Below are 18553 nucleotides of genomic sequence, written 5' to 3' on the forward strand. Positions count from 1 at the left end.
TAAGTATTTTAAAATTTTAAAGATAAGCCTGGTAGCCAATTTAATTAATAATTAGAATTATTAGTTATTAGTCTATCTAGGCCCTAAAGCCTACTAATTTATTAAATTTAGTAATTATTACAAGATCTATAGACTCTAAATCTATAGGCATAGCTTTAGATAATGAAGTAGAAATCTATCAAAAACAGAAAATTAAAACCAGAAAAAGTACCTCTTCAATGGGAAATCACTAAAATGTGTGTAATCAATACTTCCGTTTAACCAACCAAACGACATTACACTACATTTTTTATTTTATGTAGATCTAGATCCAGATAAATAAAGAAAGGGAAAGATATCTAGAAATCTAGATTTTAATAATATTTGTTAGCTATACCACACAGCAGTAAAACAGAAAAAGAATATCTAGAACTGATCTAGAATCTAGACAAAGTATTCATTGAATAAACTTTGCATTTCGGCTCAGAAAATGGGAAGGTGAACTTTTTTTATAAACCAGGAAGGGGATTTCCCGAAAATGTGTGTATAAACCCTAATGTTTTGTAGTGTAGTGTTTGTTCAAAAAATATTTTCTTCGATTTCTTGGAACTAAAGTAACTTCAGAATATTATTTGGCCTAAATTAAATACAATCAGATCTAGTGTTATATCAATATTTAGCATAATTAAAAGATATGTTGAATGTGTCAAGATATTTGAAATTATGTGGCTGTTTTTATTATTTATTTAGTAATATTTAGGCCTATTTTTTTTTTAGTGTTCATTTCATTTTTGGACTGGTTTTTTTTACTCACTGTTTTATTTAGTTTTCTTTATATTTGATCATCCTCACTCTGTCATATAGAATCTAGATCTAGGTTTTTTTTTTACGCAGCGCCTGCCCAGCATTTTTGACCTTCTGCAGATAGAAATTTTTGTACATCTAGAATCTGGATTTATGCCTAGTCTCTAATGCTAATGTCACAGCTGTTAGCTGTTATCAGTGGTGCAACTAGTACAAGTGCTAGGCTACTGCCTAAATTTACAACAGTAGATCTACCATCTCTACTTCTACCTACTGGTAAAAAAATAAGTTTAATGTTATAGTTTTTTACAGATAGGCTTAACTGATCTTTCACTTAACTGTTCACTTAAGAATCATAGAAAGTAGGCTAAATGAAACAATTTAGGCTTAGCTGATTTATTATAATTTATCCTCTAGATTCCATTAGCTTAATGTTTTTAATAAAGTTTTATCATTTAACCAATCGCATTCACTACATTACTTAATTCATAGTACATAACTACGCAAAAATACTGATATTAGTTATTAGTAATGTGAAATTAATATCTGCCCTACCATATAAAATATATTTGGCATATTAGCCTGTACATCTGAAAGTTGAATATTAGCATTTGGTTACAACTTGTGTTTTCATTAAATAAATTCAATGCAAAATTTGAAAATAAATGTGTTAGGGCACATATATTTTATTATTTAAACTATTGAAATGAGTAACCAGCATCTTATTCCTGTGCCAGATTGATGTTGTGATAACTATGATGAGGTCGATGATAAACTCACCTGGAGCAAGTAAAGATGGTATGATTAAAACTTGTGGCAAATAAAATCATTATATTAGAATTTCACATTAAAAATAAAGTTAATTAAAATTTGTAAAATGAGTACATTAGAATAAGTGATTGAATTATAAAGTTGACCAAGAAATTATTTGAAATATTATGAATTATAATAAATATTTAATGCAAAAAATAATAAACATCATCTTTTATATTGCATCTAACTTTTTAGGGGGTCAAATGATGAATTCAACACATAGTAGCCACAGCCTCACAGATGTAACACTGGAACAGGCTATACTGAAACTACAGGAAATAGATAAAGAAAACATTGCTCTGAGAGGTCACATTTTATCAGCTTACTTGTATATATGCTACTTAATCTAGTCATTAATTCAAACAGAAACTCGAACATTTTTACAGTGTATTGATATGTAAGCCTATAGCAAATTTTGCTAGGCCACACTGATCTTAGTATGAATATAATTTAAAAAGTATCTTGAAAAAAGCTTCTGAGCTATTGAAATTATACTTTGCTATTTCTAATTAATAGATATTTTTTTCTTAATAGAAATGAAAATGTTATCTTTTTTAATAACTTTATACTGCTCTGATAGATAATCTACGTGAAAATAATGCAGTGGTTAAAAAGCAGTATGAAGCACTGTCAACGTGGCGAAAAAAAGAGCAAGAAAAGTTTGAGCGTACTAAGGCGCTAATTACAGCTTTACGAGAAGAAAACCAGGAACATCAAGTCAATTTAATGGCTAAAGCTGATAGAGAGGTAAATAGAAAGGAAAATAGATTTTATTTGTGGTAATTTGAAATGTATATGCATGACAAAAGTAGAAACTAAAATGTTTACTATTATTCTCTAATACTCAACATGTTAAACAGTTAAAATTAAATATTGTTATTATATAAATTAAATATATCTTAATGCTATTTTAAAGTTTTTTAAGGAATTAGTTAAATATGTTTACATGTTAGTTAAATACATTTTCTTTTTAAAATTGTCACATGTATTTTAAAAATTTGTTTTTGAAGAAAGAGCTCACTCAGAGAATACAGGTGCTGGAGGAAGAAAAGGCCCATCTACAACGGCAAAAAGTTATCAGTGACCAGCGATTAATTAATTTTACTAAAATTGCTGCAGAGCAAGGTATGAAAGGATTGCCTTCAGAAGACATAGGAGATTTTTTAGATGATCCTCAAGCGGTAAGGTGTACCTTTTTCTTTAAAAAAGCTTTTTATGCAGTAAGCTTGATAACATTTTTACTACACATCTTTAAATAGTAACATATTTTCTTGGCAAAAAGCTTTTTATGCAGTAAGCTTGATAACATTTTTTACTACACATCTTTAAATAGTAACATTTTCTCAGCAATAGTTTATGTGCCTAGAACAGATGAAATAGAATAAACCTTTATGGTACTTGAATCCATTGTCTGGACAGCCTCATTTTACTGCCTTTACCAGATACTTATAAAAACTTTGTTATCTCTCAAAGACTTAACCTGTTACTTTAAGGTTAGCAGATATGTGCAGTATAATTAGAGTGTATGAATTGATCTTACAAAAAATGTTGTAAGAGTTGAATTCAAATGCACCATTATCTGTTCTAATTAGCTTAATTGTATGATGCAGATGGTGTTTGTGACTACATCGGAAAAAGAAGAAATAATCTCAAATCTTGAAAACGCTGTTGCAAGTAAAGAAGAACTCATATCACAGTTGAGAACAGAAAACATTAAGGTCAGTGTTGGAAAAACTAAGTGTTTTGTTGTATTATGTTGATGCTTAATGTAGGTAGGCATGTTCTCTATACTGGTCCACTTGTTTTCAATAGATCACAATAGGAAATTATATGTGTAATATTGGCTGTTTTGACTACCTTTTCCTAACTATAAGCATATTTCCATTGATGTATTGTCGTTAATAAATTTAAAATAAAAAATGTATAATGAAACCTCATTTTATGATTGATATTTTCATTGATCTTTTTCTAAATCAAAGTTTTAAAATGCATTTAAATAAAAGTTTTTTAATATTTACTATGCTTATAGTTACAATTTTACAGTATAAACTTTAAAAAACTTTTTATTGAAACAAGCCCTTTACTCTTCTGTTACAATTGACTGACTGAGGCTCCTTGTGTAGCCTATATTAAAGCAATGTGTGAAAACCCTTATGTCAACAGCTGGAACATGAACTGACCAAAACCAGAGAGGCCACCAAGCAACTTCTGCAGGACATGGAAGCCCAGCAGAGAATGAAACAAAGTATTGAAGAGGATAACAGAAACCTTACCAAGCAGCTCTTGGCCTCAGAGGAAAAGCTGCATGCACAAATGAAGGTGCTAAAATATTCTGTTGCTTTAAACAGCTTTTATTTCTTTACTCTCATCCTTCAAAGTAGATTAGCAGTTGTTGTTTTTTTCAGCTCTTGCAATTTATAATCACAATAACTATATGTTACCAGTCATGATAATCAAGTAAAAATACATTTTTAGTATTAATTAGTATTTTGCATGCTATTTTAATAACAAGCGGTATTTATAATTTCAGTCTGTGATAGCTGGTACAAAACGTGAAATGCTAGTTGGTAAAAGTTCCCAGGGATTAGCTCCCCATCGTGCCGCTGCTGAAGAAAATATGGATGACACAGCATTTAGTTTTCCTGAAAATGTGGATGATTTAATGAACATTGCAAAATCTCTGGAGGTATTTAAGACATGATTCTTTTTTATTAATAAAAGAATAATAGGATTGTTATGTTTTCTTGAACACCAAGACAGATTTAATATTGTTGCAAAAGTAATTTAGTTTTCTTTTCATGGTTAGAATTTCTTTCATCTTTTATAAGTATTTTCATGATGTCTTAGCTGAAAGTGTTTTTGTCAAACTTTCTGTAAATAATTTTGCCCATATGTATGATATTTGTTTACTAAGATGTTTGTAAACATGACCACATGACGTGTGTTTACATACTGACATGTTTGTAAACAAAAGCACATGTCCACTATTTTTCAGGCCAAGCAGGTTGAGCAGAGATCTGTGGAGGAATTAAAACTCCAGTTGTCAGAAAATAACAAAGCCAAGCAGGCCATGGAGAAAGAGATGGACAAGTTAAAACTTGAGGTTAAAATCTTTGTGATCAAAATTTATTGCGCAATATATTTGTTGGGATTTGCTGTGAGAGGGTTCACCTTTTCAAACCATTATCACCCCCCATTGTGGGCGTTCCTCATACCAATATCCACAAGCTTATTAGTTAACACTTGGTCACAGACATCACAAGATATTAACAGGATACCAATTCTTCCTACTTTAGTCTTTATTCAAACATTGCTAATATCAGTCTACATCAACAGCATAACCCGAACCTGCTTCTTCAATACCTAGCCCCTAACTCCTAGCTTACATTCTATAGCAACAATGTTCTTTCTACCTTCTACGTCACTATCTCACTATGCGCGTCACATCTTCATTCTTTCAACATACACGCACACCAATATTCACTCTCACCAATCTATACTCACAGAACATGCTAATTGTATTAGCACAAATTTTTATATGTATGTATAGTAGGGTGAGAATTCAATGTTATACTTGTCTAAAAAAAGCTGATTTAAAAGGAGTCATGCTATACATTTTAAATTTTTTTATTTATTTCAGTTCAAAGCTTTGTCTGTGCAACACAAAGATGTAACAACAAAGCTGCATGAGATGGAAGCCCAAAGCAAGGAAACAGCTGACAGGCTGGCTCAGGAGTATGAGCTCAAGTTGATGGGGATGGCCAAAAACAATGCACAGGACACCCGGGTAGGAACATGTACATGGCATGCAATATGCTGTTTAAAGTAAAGTTTAAAATAAAATAGTTCAACTAATGAAAAGCTAGAAACACACCTGAAAATGTTCATTCTCCACTTAGAATATCCTGACCCATTCTGAAAATGGGCATATTTTGTTTCAGTGCAATTTATTAATCATACTTTTTGATAAAAATATAGACACTCCAAGCAAGTGAAACAGAAGACATGTCCATCCTGAGGTCACAAGTTCTTACTTTAATTAGAGAAGTTGATGAAGCTCAGAACAAACTGTCTGCTGCCATGGAAGCTATTAATGTAAAAGATGACAGGTTTGTCAACCAATTAATGTGAAAGGATAGGTTTGTCAGTTGTCAGAGTCATCAATGTGAAAGATGATAGGTTTGTCAGTGTGCTAATGATACTGTTGACACTTTGCAGACATCTTTAAAAATTTGCATTCTTTTAAATAACATTTTATCCCATGCTTTTTGAGAAACCAAATTGAATAATTTTCTACCAGGATCAAAGAACTCGAGCAACTGAGCACCAACTTGAAACTGGAGTACCAGCGACACTGGCAGGAGTCAAATGACATGATACAACAGCTGCGCTCTCAGGTCAGCCAGTACCAAAAGTCCCAACAAGAAAACATTAGCTTCAGGTTAGATTCAAATTATTTCCCTCCTGGGTTATAAATTCTTGTTCTAAATTTATCTCACTATGTGAGAAATATTGCAAGACAAAATGTTGTTATTATTGTTTATTTAAAAGGAATACTAAAACATATTTGTGATTTCTCATACATCTTTTGTGTTTTTAGGTCAAAATAGTTAAATAATTTTACATTTATTTGATGATAGACTTCAACACCAGCGATTACAAGAAAACTTCAGTAAATTAGTGACAGATTATAAAGAGCTCCAAGAAATGTTTGAAAGCTATCGTCAACAAATGGTATGTTGTTTTTTACTACTCTGCTATAACTCCTTTTATCATTTAGCATGTGACATTGATCCAGTATCACAAACAGTTAACTAAAATCATCCTGAATGTAAATCTATTAGGAGAGACAACCACAGCGGCACAGTAAAGAGGCCCTGGAAGAAATCAACAGACTAACAGCACAGGTCATAGCTGCAGATGAAGCCATCGCATACAGGGATGAACAGATAGAAATGCTGAGGCAGAGAAATGCTCATGATTCACAGCTGGATGAAGAAATACAACTCCTTAAATTTCAGGTTCTTTTTGTCTTTAACTACTTACAAAACTTAAAAGCAATCGTGCAAGGAAACAAAAAACAAGTTAATTAAAAAAGTCTAGTGGCATTTATGCGCAATTTCCTTATGTTATCTAAAAATAGCTCTGACGTATAATGTTGGGGTGCGTTCAAGCTAGAAGAACGATCGTTTTGTAGGTGTTTATGTAATTTTAAAATTTGTGACCGAACGAAAGGATATTTGTGAAAACAATCTTCGGCAATATTGTTCTAAATTATGGCAGGAATCGATTGGTACATGTTTCAAGTCGCTAAGTGGTCTGGTTGCCGAGATATGGGCCAAAAACTGAATTTTTTCGAGGTTTTTTGGCTTTTCCGGGAAAAACATGAAAGAAACCCGGAATTTTTATGGCCTATGCTCATTCTCGTAACTTGCTTAACATAATTGCTTTTGAAACTAGTCATCGATATTGCTTCGTTGAGGAGGAGATACGACTTAAAGCTGCGGACACACATCCATACATTCATCCATCCATTCCCAGAAATGACGAGTTAATAAACGCAATTCTCCAGAATGGAAATTGCGCTAAAAATGAATATTTAATCTCCTAGGTCTGAGTCCAGTCCAATCATCCACTGAGGAATTTTTATTTGCTAATGCATTATGGACTCTCTTAATGTCTTAGTTTTTGTTAAAATAATTTTCAAATAATAACAAGTTCTGCTGGCAATACTGTTTTACGTTGGGGACATCGTGGTTGGATGCTAGCGCTTAAGACTACCTGAAAGTCTTGAGATCGGGTCTATTCTTGAGTATATAGGACTTCCCATAGTCCAGCCAGCTCTGATGTGCACCTGACTTACATTAAGTAAATAAGGGTGGCTGGGCATAGTGCTGACCACACTGTCCGTCTGTATGCCAAGGTCATTGAAACAGATGAACTCTACTTCATCTGCCTCATGTTTCTTGTGCACGAACAGGAGTGAATTACATTAAGATTTTTTAATAGATCAAATAGAGAACATTTCTTTCTTTTTAGTAAACATAATATTCTGTTGTTTATTCTAAGAGACTTCATTTCCAGTTTAACTTTTCCCATTCATAATTTTATAACATGTTAATGAGTATAATAATGTTAATGAGTATAAATTAATTGAAACCAAATGAACTTCAGATCAGTCTTTTGATCCTGTCCATGCATGTTCTAGGCTGATTTGTACAAGAGTGACTTTCAAGCTGAGAGGGAGGGGAGGACGAAACTGGCAGAGGAAAAAGTCAAACTTTTAGAAGACCAAGAGAAATTGATTGTAAACATTCAAGAGCTGCAAGAAAGTAACAGGAGGCTGAAAGAAGAGTTGGATACATTCAACCAGAGACAGATCAACGAGATGCAGCGTCGACTCAGGGAGCAAAGCATGGTAGGTAGATGTGTTGTTTGTAAGATGGTAGGTTGATGTGTTGTTTGTAAGATGGTAGGTAAATGTGTTGTTGGTTGTGAGATGGTAGGTAGATGTGTTTTTGGTTGCGAGATGGTTGGTCTATGTGTTGTTGGTTGTGATATGGTTGGTAGTTGTGTTGTTGGTTGTGATATGGTAGATAGATGTGTTGTTGTTTGTGAGATGTATGGTAGATGTATTTAGTAGGCTGAAGGATGGTGTTTAAAGTTTAATTGGTTATGTTTGAAGGAACATGAATAGATATTATGTTTTTTAAAATATATATCATAGTTTTCAGTGGAAATCCTAATATTGTTAAAATGTTGGCCCCTTTATAATAGCTGATAGGATAAAGTTCTGAATTATTTTTGCATAGAAATAACATACTATTTATTTCATCATTTAATTAACCAAGCCCAGAAATAATTTTTACAGATGAACATTACATAAACAATTTTCTCCTTTCCTAGCACTCAACATTAGAAAGTTCCAACAGATATCAAACTCCTCCACAACAATCTTACCGCCCACCAAGTACATACTACATGCAGGTGTGTATGTCTAGAGTAGGTTTTACATATAACATGCATGTGTATGTCTATTTCAGACACAAGTATATCAATGTCTTTAGTGGGTTTAGTTTAAGTGTTTTTAAGTATGTAATTTCAAAGAAAGTTTTTTTTGTAACCCTTTAGGATTTCTTACCATTACACTAAATTACAGATACTTCTTTAATCTTTTCACTAAAAAGATATCAATAGTCTTTTAAAATAATATTAATTTCTTTCTGTAATAAATCTCCACAAATAACAATTTTCTTTTGTCCTGTGTAGGAGTCTGCAGCCTCTCAGCAAGCTACACGAAGACCTACAGATGATGATGACGACCTGCAGAGCTTTCAACAGTACGAGTGTCCCAAATGTGGCATCAAGTACCCTGATGTAGATTCCCTGCAGCTGCATGTGCCAGACTGTATTGATAACCCTTAACTTTGGCACAAATTATTATAAAAAACATAACACAGGTACAAGCTTCATTGTGGTAACCAAGACATTCTTAAACAATTCATGCTCTGGAGTTGTTTGTTTAAATATTAATTGTTGAGTGGAAAAAGAAGTATTGTGCTTACATAATTTATTTTGGCTACAAAGTTTAGTTTTATAGACTTTATTTTGTTCTTCAAACTGTAATTTAAGCAGGTTTGTTGGTCTTTTTTATTGGTTTTTTTTTTTTACATCTGTGATTTGTGTATAAGGCAATTGAATGATTATTTGCATATTGAAACGATTTACTACATTAATCATTTATTTAAGGCGCACATTATAAAAATAAGGATTGGTTGTTCTTAACTGAACATTTCCATAGTATGAATGTATATTTTATTCCAAATGTTATTTTGTTAAGTGTACATTTTATCTGACCAATTTAGGGGATGGAATATTTTATTTTGTGTCACGCAAGACCTGTATGATAAGCAAGGACTTTTAAAAAAGTGTAATGCTTTAGTTTCCTCAGTTTACTGGAGATGGAAACAAGTGCAATTAAAATACAGGCGAGTTTTGTTGATGTCAATTTCATAAGGATGTCTTTTATTATGTAATACTTTTTTAAAATGTTTATACTGATTGTTGACAAGGCAACCATGATTTGATTATCTGTGGATCATCATTCTGTTTTTAATTGACTGTCTAGACATTAATAATGACCAATAAAACTGATCATCATGCTTTTAACTTTTTATTTTTAACACGTTTTTCTTAACTCAGCTTCGCGTTTGTTTGTTTGTTTGGATGTTTGTTGTTAAAATTGACATCGAAAATTAGCCCACTTCTGATTGCTCTATAGACCTGAAATTTGGCATGCATGCTACTTTCGCCTAACAATTTCAGATGCAATCATAAAAACTAGCAATTAGTGACCGTAATTAGCTTAATTTAATTACGCCCCAAGGACCATAAAATTGAGGACATGATTTCTAAAGATACCGACAAGACTGGAGGCCTATTGACCCAGTTACTTCGGCCCCAATCGATGTGAGCGCGCTGGCCGTGATCGTATAGTGGTTAGTACTTCGCGTTGTGGCAGCGACAACCCAGGTTCGAATCCTGGTCGCTCAAGTTTTTAGTCCGTGTATTTATAAACACTTTTTTAAAAACCACGTTTTTCAAGTGGGTCGGGCAGATGGGTCGGGAAATTTGATGGTGAACGTACCCACGTTTTTTGTCAGTCATCACAAGAACCTGCACAGCTCGAGGAAGCACAAAAGAAAATTTTATTTTCTACTTTTTAGTCCACAAGAAAAACGTGGTTTTTTAAAAAGTTTTTTTTAAGTATTTTATTTAATAATTAGATTAATCAATACATCTTTTAATCAGTAATGAACGGGTGGTGGTGTTTGCATACTGCAATTTTAAAAGCCCTAATGAGCTCAATAAAACCATGGGGGAAAAAAAGTCATAATATAAAGTTCAAAGATTTTTTTTTTTCAAAACCTAAGTTGATGTAAAACAAATTTTAGAGGATACAATCTAAGGTGTCTGTAATCACTAGTCCAAAACATTTTTTTATTTTATTTTATTTCTTACCATATTTTACATAATAAACTTGCAATCAATTGGTTTAAATTCTAACAAAATGCAAAACACTTGGCTATTGCTTGTTTGGAGGTACCCATGCTTCTATTTTGGGCTTAGTAGTGGTGTAAGGTACATATTCTTGAGGAGTTCCAGTGAGATTTTCAGTGTAATCAGCCATCCATTTTCTTTGAGGAAGAGGGTTGGTGCTTGGTGGCTCATCCGCTATGTAGTGCATCCACCTGTGCCTGAAATCAAACAATATAAGAAATGTATCAAGAATCTGAATTTATCTCCGCATAAGCAGCTACAAAAAAACATTTTTCAGTTTGTCTCAAAACTAGCATTTATTATTAGTCTACTTATGTAATTATAAGTTTGCAAGTACAAAGTTGGTACCATTCTGGTGGGATCTGGCTGGCATCATAATCAAAGCCAACTGATTGTGGGTAAGACACCCAACGACTTCTACCTGTAAAACAAAAATGGTGAAACCAATTATCAGTAATCTTTGATCCAAAAATATCAATATTTATACCAAAATATACAGAGCCAAATTGGGGAGGGGTCATCCTTATACAACTGTGCTCATGTTAAAAACAACACAACTCATGACAATTTCTAATTATAATCTATATATATAATTCTCTTCTTCGAGCTGTTAGAAAACAAGCTGCAAACGCTCTCCCTACCTCCCCACCCCTACATGGTTTTAGTGAGCTGTGTTCACTCTAAATGTTTACAAGCAGAGCCAACGATTTTAAACGTAGGGGGGGGGGGTTATGGTCCTTAACGAGCTACTTATAGTGTTTTAAAGAAATATTTTCAGTGTCAGCGTTGGTACTGTCGAATTCACAAATTATGAATTATTGAAAATTAGAAACAACTAAATAGCGGCGTATGTTATGCCGCGGGCCGGCTCGTATAACTTATTTAAGCCATGATGAAGATAAAAGAAATACAGATGTTATGACTTCAGTTCGGCGGAAGAAGAACAGGAGAAAGTATTCGTTGTACAGGGATGGAAAACTATGTCATGTGAGCTCAATAGATAGAAACATTTCATTCAAATGGTTGTCACATTATGACAAATTTTAAAAAATGATAACTTACCAATGAAATAATATTTGTTTTCATAATACTTGTTGCCAAATTTGTCCTCACCAACTAATGTACCCCACTTTAGGTCATCATGTCTGTGAAAAAAAGGAGATACATACAGAAATTTAAAATTCTAATTTAGCCGACAATTTAAATTTAATTGTCAAATATTTTTCATCTAAGGCTAAGAGATATTTTTAATCCACCACTAAGTTATATGACTAGAGCTGCCCCTCCAAATTTATACAACAAATCAAGAACATAGTAATAAATGCGCACATAATTCATGCTAGTCTTCAGGAAAATTTCATTAAATAGGAAAAAAATTGTATAGTTTTTTGGGAAAAATATCTAAAAAAAACTACTCTTGGCTCTTACCCCATGTAACAACCTAGCCCCAACCCTAGTCCTAATGTAATTAGTATGCCTAACCCTAATTTTTAACCATGAAGTTTGGTCAAGATTACAATATTACCAATAGTGACAGGACAAATGATCTTAGACAAATAATCTCAGGACAAATGGTATCACAGACAAACGATCTCAGAAAAAATTTCTCCCAGCAAAATATGTATGGTATTTAGGATGATTTTAGTCTTCTTCTTCCTCGTTCTTAATTATAGTGTCCCGAGGGATCCCCTTCCAACACAATTAAGTATACCAACCAAGAAAAAACTACAAGGTAGCAGTTGTTGCAGCAGTTGTTTGATTTTAGAATTGTGTCTCATAGAAGAATGGCTGTCCCCAGCTAGCGAGCCTCATCTGCCAGAGGGTTCGAACTCGAGACTTTTCTGTTTAACTTTACCAACTCGACCACGCCAACTCCTTGAGTTTAGTCAATTTTAACATTTTTAAATTGAGTGTCATATGGATTTTATTGACTGTTTTAACTTTAACACATAATAATTGTGAGATATACTAAATGAATTTGTTTAACTTATAAAAACCATCAAAAGACTAATAAAACTTTAATTTTTAAAAAGCATTTTATATAAAACGTATAAGAACTGAAAATGCATTAAACAAATAAAATGATGAAAGCCTTAAACACATTAATGTTCAAAACATGTGAAATAGTTTTGAAAAGGTGATTGGGTCTACAGGTTCGCTATGACCACTGTCGGTAAAATAAGCATTCATCACATGATCACTAAGGTGTGATCGAAATATAACTATTGACTTTAGATGCTAGTTGTATTGTCCATGGAGGGCAGATGTTTTTCCCTTTGAGCCCCGTCCGAGCGGCCACCTTGCTAAGTAGGTGTGTTTTCATAGCCCTTCGAGTGATCCACTTTTATCTAATTTCGTCCACCTAATGTGAAAGAATAGTCTCTTGATCGGCAAGCCCACCTACACTGTCTATTGAAACTTAGTTTGAAACTACACATTTTATTTTTCTAATTGCAATTTTAAATATGTTTAATCAAGTTTAATGTTATGTGACAAACCTATGAAACAAAAATTTTCTCACAATTATTATGTGTACTAAAAAAAAACCATATGCCAGCCAATTTTAATAAATGTTAAAATCGACTAAAATCAGCGCAAATGCTACAATATTTTGCTGTGAGATGTTTTGTCTGGGTTATTTTGTCTAAGATCATTTGTCATGAACACTACCAACAACAAAACAAACTAAAAAGTCTATTATCTGACATTGGAGCCAATAATGCCTTACTTGGTTGTTGTTACTAGATCTGCTTATTACTTTGGCTCTACTATACTTACTAGATTATAGTTTGGTCCAGTCATAATTTAATAGTATAGCTGGTATAATTGATAACATAAATCTCTATGCTATAAATAAAACTATTTCCAGCTGAGCCTAATCAAATATAATTTTACATATTCTAAGTGCACTGTAAACTAATGTAATTAATTATTAAGTGTAGACGTAGTTATAGTGAAAGAGAAATCACTGGCAAAAGCCATGCTGTAAGCCAGTGTACTAAATTATTAAGGTGTGTTTACTTATCATATTCACTTCAATCAGACAATTCAGTCATTTGTTTTTTGCAGTTTACATTTTATAGGCCCCTACTCGTTTAGTTTAGGCTTAAGAGTATAATAATAATAGATATAGATCGAATTAATATTAATATTACTTATTTTTAATGTCATCCTGGTAATGATGGCTGCCGAAAACGACAATATCGTGATTCCATTTTTTATTTTTTTAAGTATTATTTAATGATACCGGTCTAGTTTTAACAATAGACGATTAGTGTTTAATGCAAACTTGCCATTTGTAAATTTGTACATTTTTTTTTGTCTAATCGCTGAGAATATCGAAACATAATAAACAAAGCAAAACGTGAATTGCTGTATTTGATATTGGTCTAAACTTACTGAAAATATATAGGCGCCTAGCGTGAGATTCAGGGGAAGCCACTCAATTTTACAAATGGCTGCTGTTTATTTACTGTTTATATATATAGCAAATCTTGCTTGCAAACACTGCTGTTTAAAGTTAATTTCTGGCCTATATAATATATTTAATATTTAGCCGTTGATTTATGTTTATTAATATTAAGTATTAGGCCTATGGCCTATCTAATCATTTATCTATATTCTATACTATAATATTTGGCACAAATTATGCATTTTGATGACAATTTCAAAATGATTTTTTAATTTAAAAAAGTATCAATAATAGCTAGCACACTAGTAAACTAAGCCAATTTAGCATATATTAACTTTCTGTGCAGTCATTATTAATGAAAAAAAATTACAAAGTCAGGTCGGCCTGTGGCACCTTTCACTGAACTTGACTAAAGGAAAAAATATTTGACCTGTGACCTTCATTAAAACAGAATTTACTTATGTTTTTTTTTAACTATTAGTAAACATGTGCTTAGTCTTACCCAATAAGTAATAAAAATTTGAAAATTAATTTTAATTGCTGTTGTAAAGTGAGATAAACAGCTTAATAAACACATGCTTTCTTGAGGGGGTGTGGCCCGGGTGTGGCACATCGCATTGTAACTTTATATTTCTGTGTTTTATGACTATATTTGTACACAATCAGGATGCTATGCTATTAAAATTGATAAAGGGTAAGTATACCAAGTTACAAAACCTGAAATCTATTCATACTTTCAGTTTAAAAAATAATGAAAACGATCATCAATGAAGAAAGCGTAAACATTCTATTTTTAGGTGTGACATAAAAAACAGTCATAAATCTAGCCAAATGATTGTATTCTTGCGCGTCACACATTTTCACGCGCTTCATGATTATAATAAAATGGCATTATTATTCTTACAGAGCTTATCTCATGCCTACAATAAATTATTACCAGTTTATTGTAATGTGTGTAAAATTAATGCTTTCAAGTTTTAAATAATTAAATAAGCATAGTCTGGTTAAAAATAGCAGTGGTATTTTATAGTTATTTGATTCGAAAGATAAGAATTATATAGAGCTACTTTCACTAAGGCGCCGCTTGCGAGACAAACCAAGAAATCAGGCCAAAAGTAGATCAGACAATTCTTAAATAACAGACTTAAATAGAACAGATAGTTCCGATTTCTAAAATTAACGATGGCTTCGTAATCATTAGTTTTAGGATCCCTCTACCCATTAGTGAAAGCAAAACTGGTCACCATTTTTGGTAAGCGCATGAGCCGTAAGCTGGCTTCAAAACAACAAACCCGGAAGCTGTGAATCGAACGGCCTACACAAATAATTATTGAAATATATCACAATGTAGTTAGTCTCATATGAATTCAATTTTCTTCAAATTATGAAAAGAATAGCATATAATTGTAGAGCTTTAAAAATGCAATCCAACAGTACCAATTTTATTAATTTAGCATAATTGGTTGATTAAATATAATTTTTTTAGTGTCGCAAATAAAATATATAGAAACGCGACCAAAAACGCAGGTAAAAAGTCAAATCCACTTGTTTTAAAGCTAGTAAGCAAGAAAAGACATGATTCTTTCTTACTATTGAAATCAGTTTGCTTATACCTACATTTTTTTTACACCAAGGTGAAAGTAAATAGTTTATATAAATTTATAAAATGCCATTTATATAATTCATTGTATTTTTTGTCATGAATTTTCAATTGGAAAATACCGCATTTGGAAGCAGAAAGGTAAATTCTACAGAACATATGTTGTTTGGAATGTTATAGATTATAGATCTAGGCCTATATCAAAATGTTTGTTTAATAAAATTCAATTAGAGTCCACCCATTTCTGATGGGTACCTGATATACATTGGGGAAATTAAAGGTAAAAAGTAAAGGCGGCTGTGAATAGCGCTGACCACACGGACAATAACTTCATATGCCGAGGTCAAGAAACATGAACTCCATCTGCCAAATAGATTGCTTTGTCTACAGAGGAATCTTAATTATTGTTTACAGGGGCCTAATAAAATTGAGTTATGTTTGTAAAAACATTAGGCCTAAGCTTTAAAAACTTATTTTGGTCAATATCGGAAAAAATAAAAATCTTTTCGACTAAATGGGTTGAAAAAAGCTTTGAATTTGTTTCATTGTTTGTTATTATATCTTGTAGTATTTAGAATTGAGGCTTTCTTTCTTAATTACAAGTTGTATTAATTTCAAACCTTAATGTAATTTCTTTTTAATTCAGTATTAGCCTAAATGTAAGGTAGGCTACAGAATTCAGATATTACCTATGGTTTTGTGATTTTTATATGCTTATAACATTTGTATTTATGAAATGACCTAATGAAGTTATCAAGCAAACTGTTTTATTATTATTTTAATAGGCCTGCAAGTTATAAGTACAAAATATAGATATCTAATCACTAGATCTAGGTCTAAGTTTAAGAAAAAACTACCAAAAGGGTTTGAAATACTTAAATATAGTACTAAAAGTAGCTATGTTTTGAAAAAAAAATATCTTAAACTGGAGACATTCAATTTAAAAGTCATTATAAAAACTCCACGATCTAGATTTATTTCTAGATCTCTAGTAGGAATACAGATTTAGAGGCTTTCCCATCAGTATCAATGTACTATCTTAGCTATGTGGGAGGTCAGTACGAGTTCACTGGGAAAAAAATCGGATCTGCCGTAGGGGGGTGGGTTTAGTGCGCAAATGCTCCTGACCGATTGCCAAAAGGTACAGAAATTCTAAAGATACATTTTAAAAGAAAAATGGACGGCTGAACTGCAGGTATCAAAATATCTGTGTAAGTAGAAGTATAAATAATAATATTTTACACAAATATAGCTGTCTTTTGCTAAATCTAGCTCAATTGCCACGAAAATCGCATCCGGTCGCAATAATTTTTATATCAGCTTGTCGGCCATTCAACGATCTATCACGTGTAGCAGACGCCAAACAGATTTACCCGTATGGTATTGCGCGAATGCTATTTTTAGCATCAGTGCCGAGACGCGATCGAAAAAAACAAACTAGAAAGTGGCCATAAAAAAGCGGGTCAGGGGAGGTAATTCAACTCGCGTTATGAGACTAGCTACACAATGTGAATATACTTCTATTAAAGCCTTGACAATGAGGTAACTTTTTTGTACATTACTAGCCGCGGGCGATTTTACGTACCTAAAACGATAGATTAGCCTACCAAAGTTTGAACTGTTTGTTTCAAATGTTTACTTACAGTTTTACTAGTTTTCTAGTATTCTACTCACTCTAGACTAGAGTCTTCTAGATTCTAGAATCTAGAATACTCTTCTTACTCTAGCTAGATTCTAGGGTAATCTATCGTTTTGGGTACGTAAAATCGCCCGCGGCTATTTATGTACGAAAACGTTACCTCATTGTCAAGGCTTTAATAGAAGTATATTGTCATACTTTTGTGTCAAATATTATAGATAAATAAATAATAAACCTAAATCAATGGCTAAATATATCGATATAGGCCAGAAATTAACTTTAAACAGCAGTGTCTGAGAGCAAGATTTGCTATATAAACAGCAGCCATTTGTAAAATAGAGTGGCTTCCCCCTGAATCTGGCGCTAAAAGCTTATAAAAATAAAACTTAGACAAGATGGCTGCTATAGTAAATGAGTATGGGTGCATCTGTTGGAAACATCGCTAGTCTTCATTTATTACGGAAAAGTTTTAATTCAATTGTTTAAAAACAGGTACATAAATGAATCAAGGAAACATTTTTGAATTTTTTAAAACATAAATCCTCCTCAAAATGTGAAATAATTATTAAAATTTAAGGAGTCACCTGTTTTTCACATTACAAATCTCGGGCGATTTTACGTACCCAAAACGATAGATTACCGATTCTAGATCTAGATCTGTTGATTCGGTGGAATCTAGGTCTAGATCTAGTAGGCCTAATTATACTAATTAATAACTTCATCTATCTAATACTCACCGAAATAACTTCAAGTAGCTCCCAATAATGCCATTATTCTGTGATATTATCTTTCTTATGTTAGACAACACCTTAATAACAGACATTTTTGTTTTGATTCTGGACGACCTTGGTTGAAAACAGGAAATAGATGTTCAGAACGAAACCGTATCTACAAATATACTCCAGGATTTTATGATCCACTAAACCATTTTGTCCTATTTTTAAAAAAAAAAATTCTTTTAAATATAGATCTAGATCTATATTAATACGGACAATAAGGACTACGCTTAGAGCTAAGATCTAGAACCTTTTTTCTTGTTCACATTTATTTCAACAACTTTAAAAAAACTTTTTAAAAAAAATATTTTAAAAATGAAAAAAAAGAACTGTGTCCGACTGTATCGGACGGGCTACCAACGAGCGCCCATTCACGGGTGCGATCCCACTACTGCGCGACACGGGGACTTTTGCCTGCTGGGTTTCCCCCCTGGGCCGGTTCGTCCCTCCTTAGTCAACCTGGAGATCTC

At 32.5% G+C, this 18553-nt stretch overlaps 2 protein-coding genes across 4 annotated transcripts; one reads left to right on the plus strand and one right to left on the minus strand.

Annotated features, from left to right (window-relative positions):
- The first annotated feature begins 302 nt into the window (after positions 1–302).
- LOC131934656 (NF-kappa-B essential modulator) lies at positions 303–9754 on the plus strand. 3 transcript variants are annotated; one of them, XM_059290726.1, is made up of 18 exons: positions 303–519; positions 874–1059; positions 1521–1581; positions 1792–1902; positions 2177–2343; positions 2607–2777; positions 3207–3314; positions 3760–3915; positions 4127–4282; positions 4592–4699; positions 5237–5383; positions 5575–5705; positions 5897–6037; positions 6237–6330; positions 6441–6617; positions 7805–8014; positions 8503–8583; positions 8866–9754. In XM_059290726.1, the coding sequence occupies exons 3-18, from the start codon at positions 1539–1541 to the stop codon at positions 9019–9021; spliced, it is 2157 nt and encodes a 718-aa protein (XP_059146709.1). In that variant the 5' UTR covers positions 303–519; positions 874–1059; positions 1521–1538; the 3' UTR covers positions 9022–9754. The 3 variants fall into 3 exon arrangements, with proteins under 3 accessions (XP_059146709.1, XP_059146711.1, XP_059146710.1); XM_059290728.1 differs by having other exon boundaries at positions 303–477; XM_059290727.1 differs by having other exon boundaries at positions 513–593.
- A 643-nt stretch (positions 9755–10397) lies between these two features.
- LOC131934683 (NADH dehydrogenase [ubiquinone] 1 alpha subcomplex subunit 12) lies at positions 10398–18241 on the minus strand. Its single transcript, XM_059290766.1, has 4 exons — positions 18045–18241; positions 11719–11801; positions 11005–11077; positions 10398–10853 (listed from the first exon to the last, which is right to left on the minus strand). The coding sequence occupies exons 1-4, from the start codon at positions 18128–18130 to the stop codon at positions 10682–10684; spliced, it is 414 nt and encodes a 137-aa protein (XP_059146749.1). The 5' UTR covers positions 18131–18241; the 3' UTR covers positions 10398–10681.
- Positions 18242–18553: the final 312 nt, after the last annotated feature.

The sequence above is a fragment of the Physella acuta genome, unplaced genomic scaffold (assembly GCF_028476545.2).
Source record: "Physella acuta isolate Inbredline_101_S28 unplaced genomic scaffold, ASM2847654v3 ptg000115l, whole genome shotgun sequence".
NCBI classification, from domain to species: domain Eukaryota; kingdom Metazoa; phylum Mollusca; class Gastropoda; family Physidae; genus Physella; species Physella acuta.

Coding starts and splice junctions, on each gene's coding strand:
- LOC131934656 (XM_059290726.1), top strand. CDS start 1,539: ATGATGAGGTCGATGATAAACTCACCTGGAGCAAGTAAAGATG. Junction 3,916..4,126: donor AGCTGCATGCACAAATGAAG/GTGCTAAAATAT, acceptor TTATAATTTCAG/TCTGTGATAGCTGGTACAAA. Junction 8,584..8,865: donor CAAGTACATACTACATGCAG/GTGTGTATGTCT, acceptor TGTCCTGTGTAG/GAGTCTGCAGCCTCTCAGCA.
- LOC131934683 (XM_059290766.1), bottom strand. CDS start 18,130: ATGTCTGTTATTAAGGTGTTGTCTAACATAAGAAAGATAATATCACAG. Junction 11,802..18,044: donor AGCTACTTGAAGTTATTTCG/GTGAGTATTAGA, acceptor TTTTTTTCACAG/ACATGATGACCTAAAGTGGG. Junction 11,078..11,718: donor AAACAAATATTATTTCATTG/GTAAGTTATCAT, acceptor TTTGTTTTACAG/GTAGAAGTCGTTGGGTGTCT.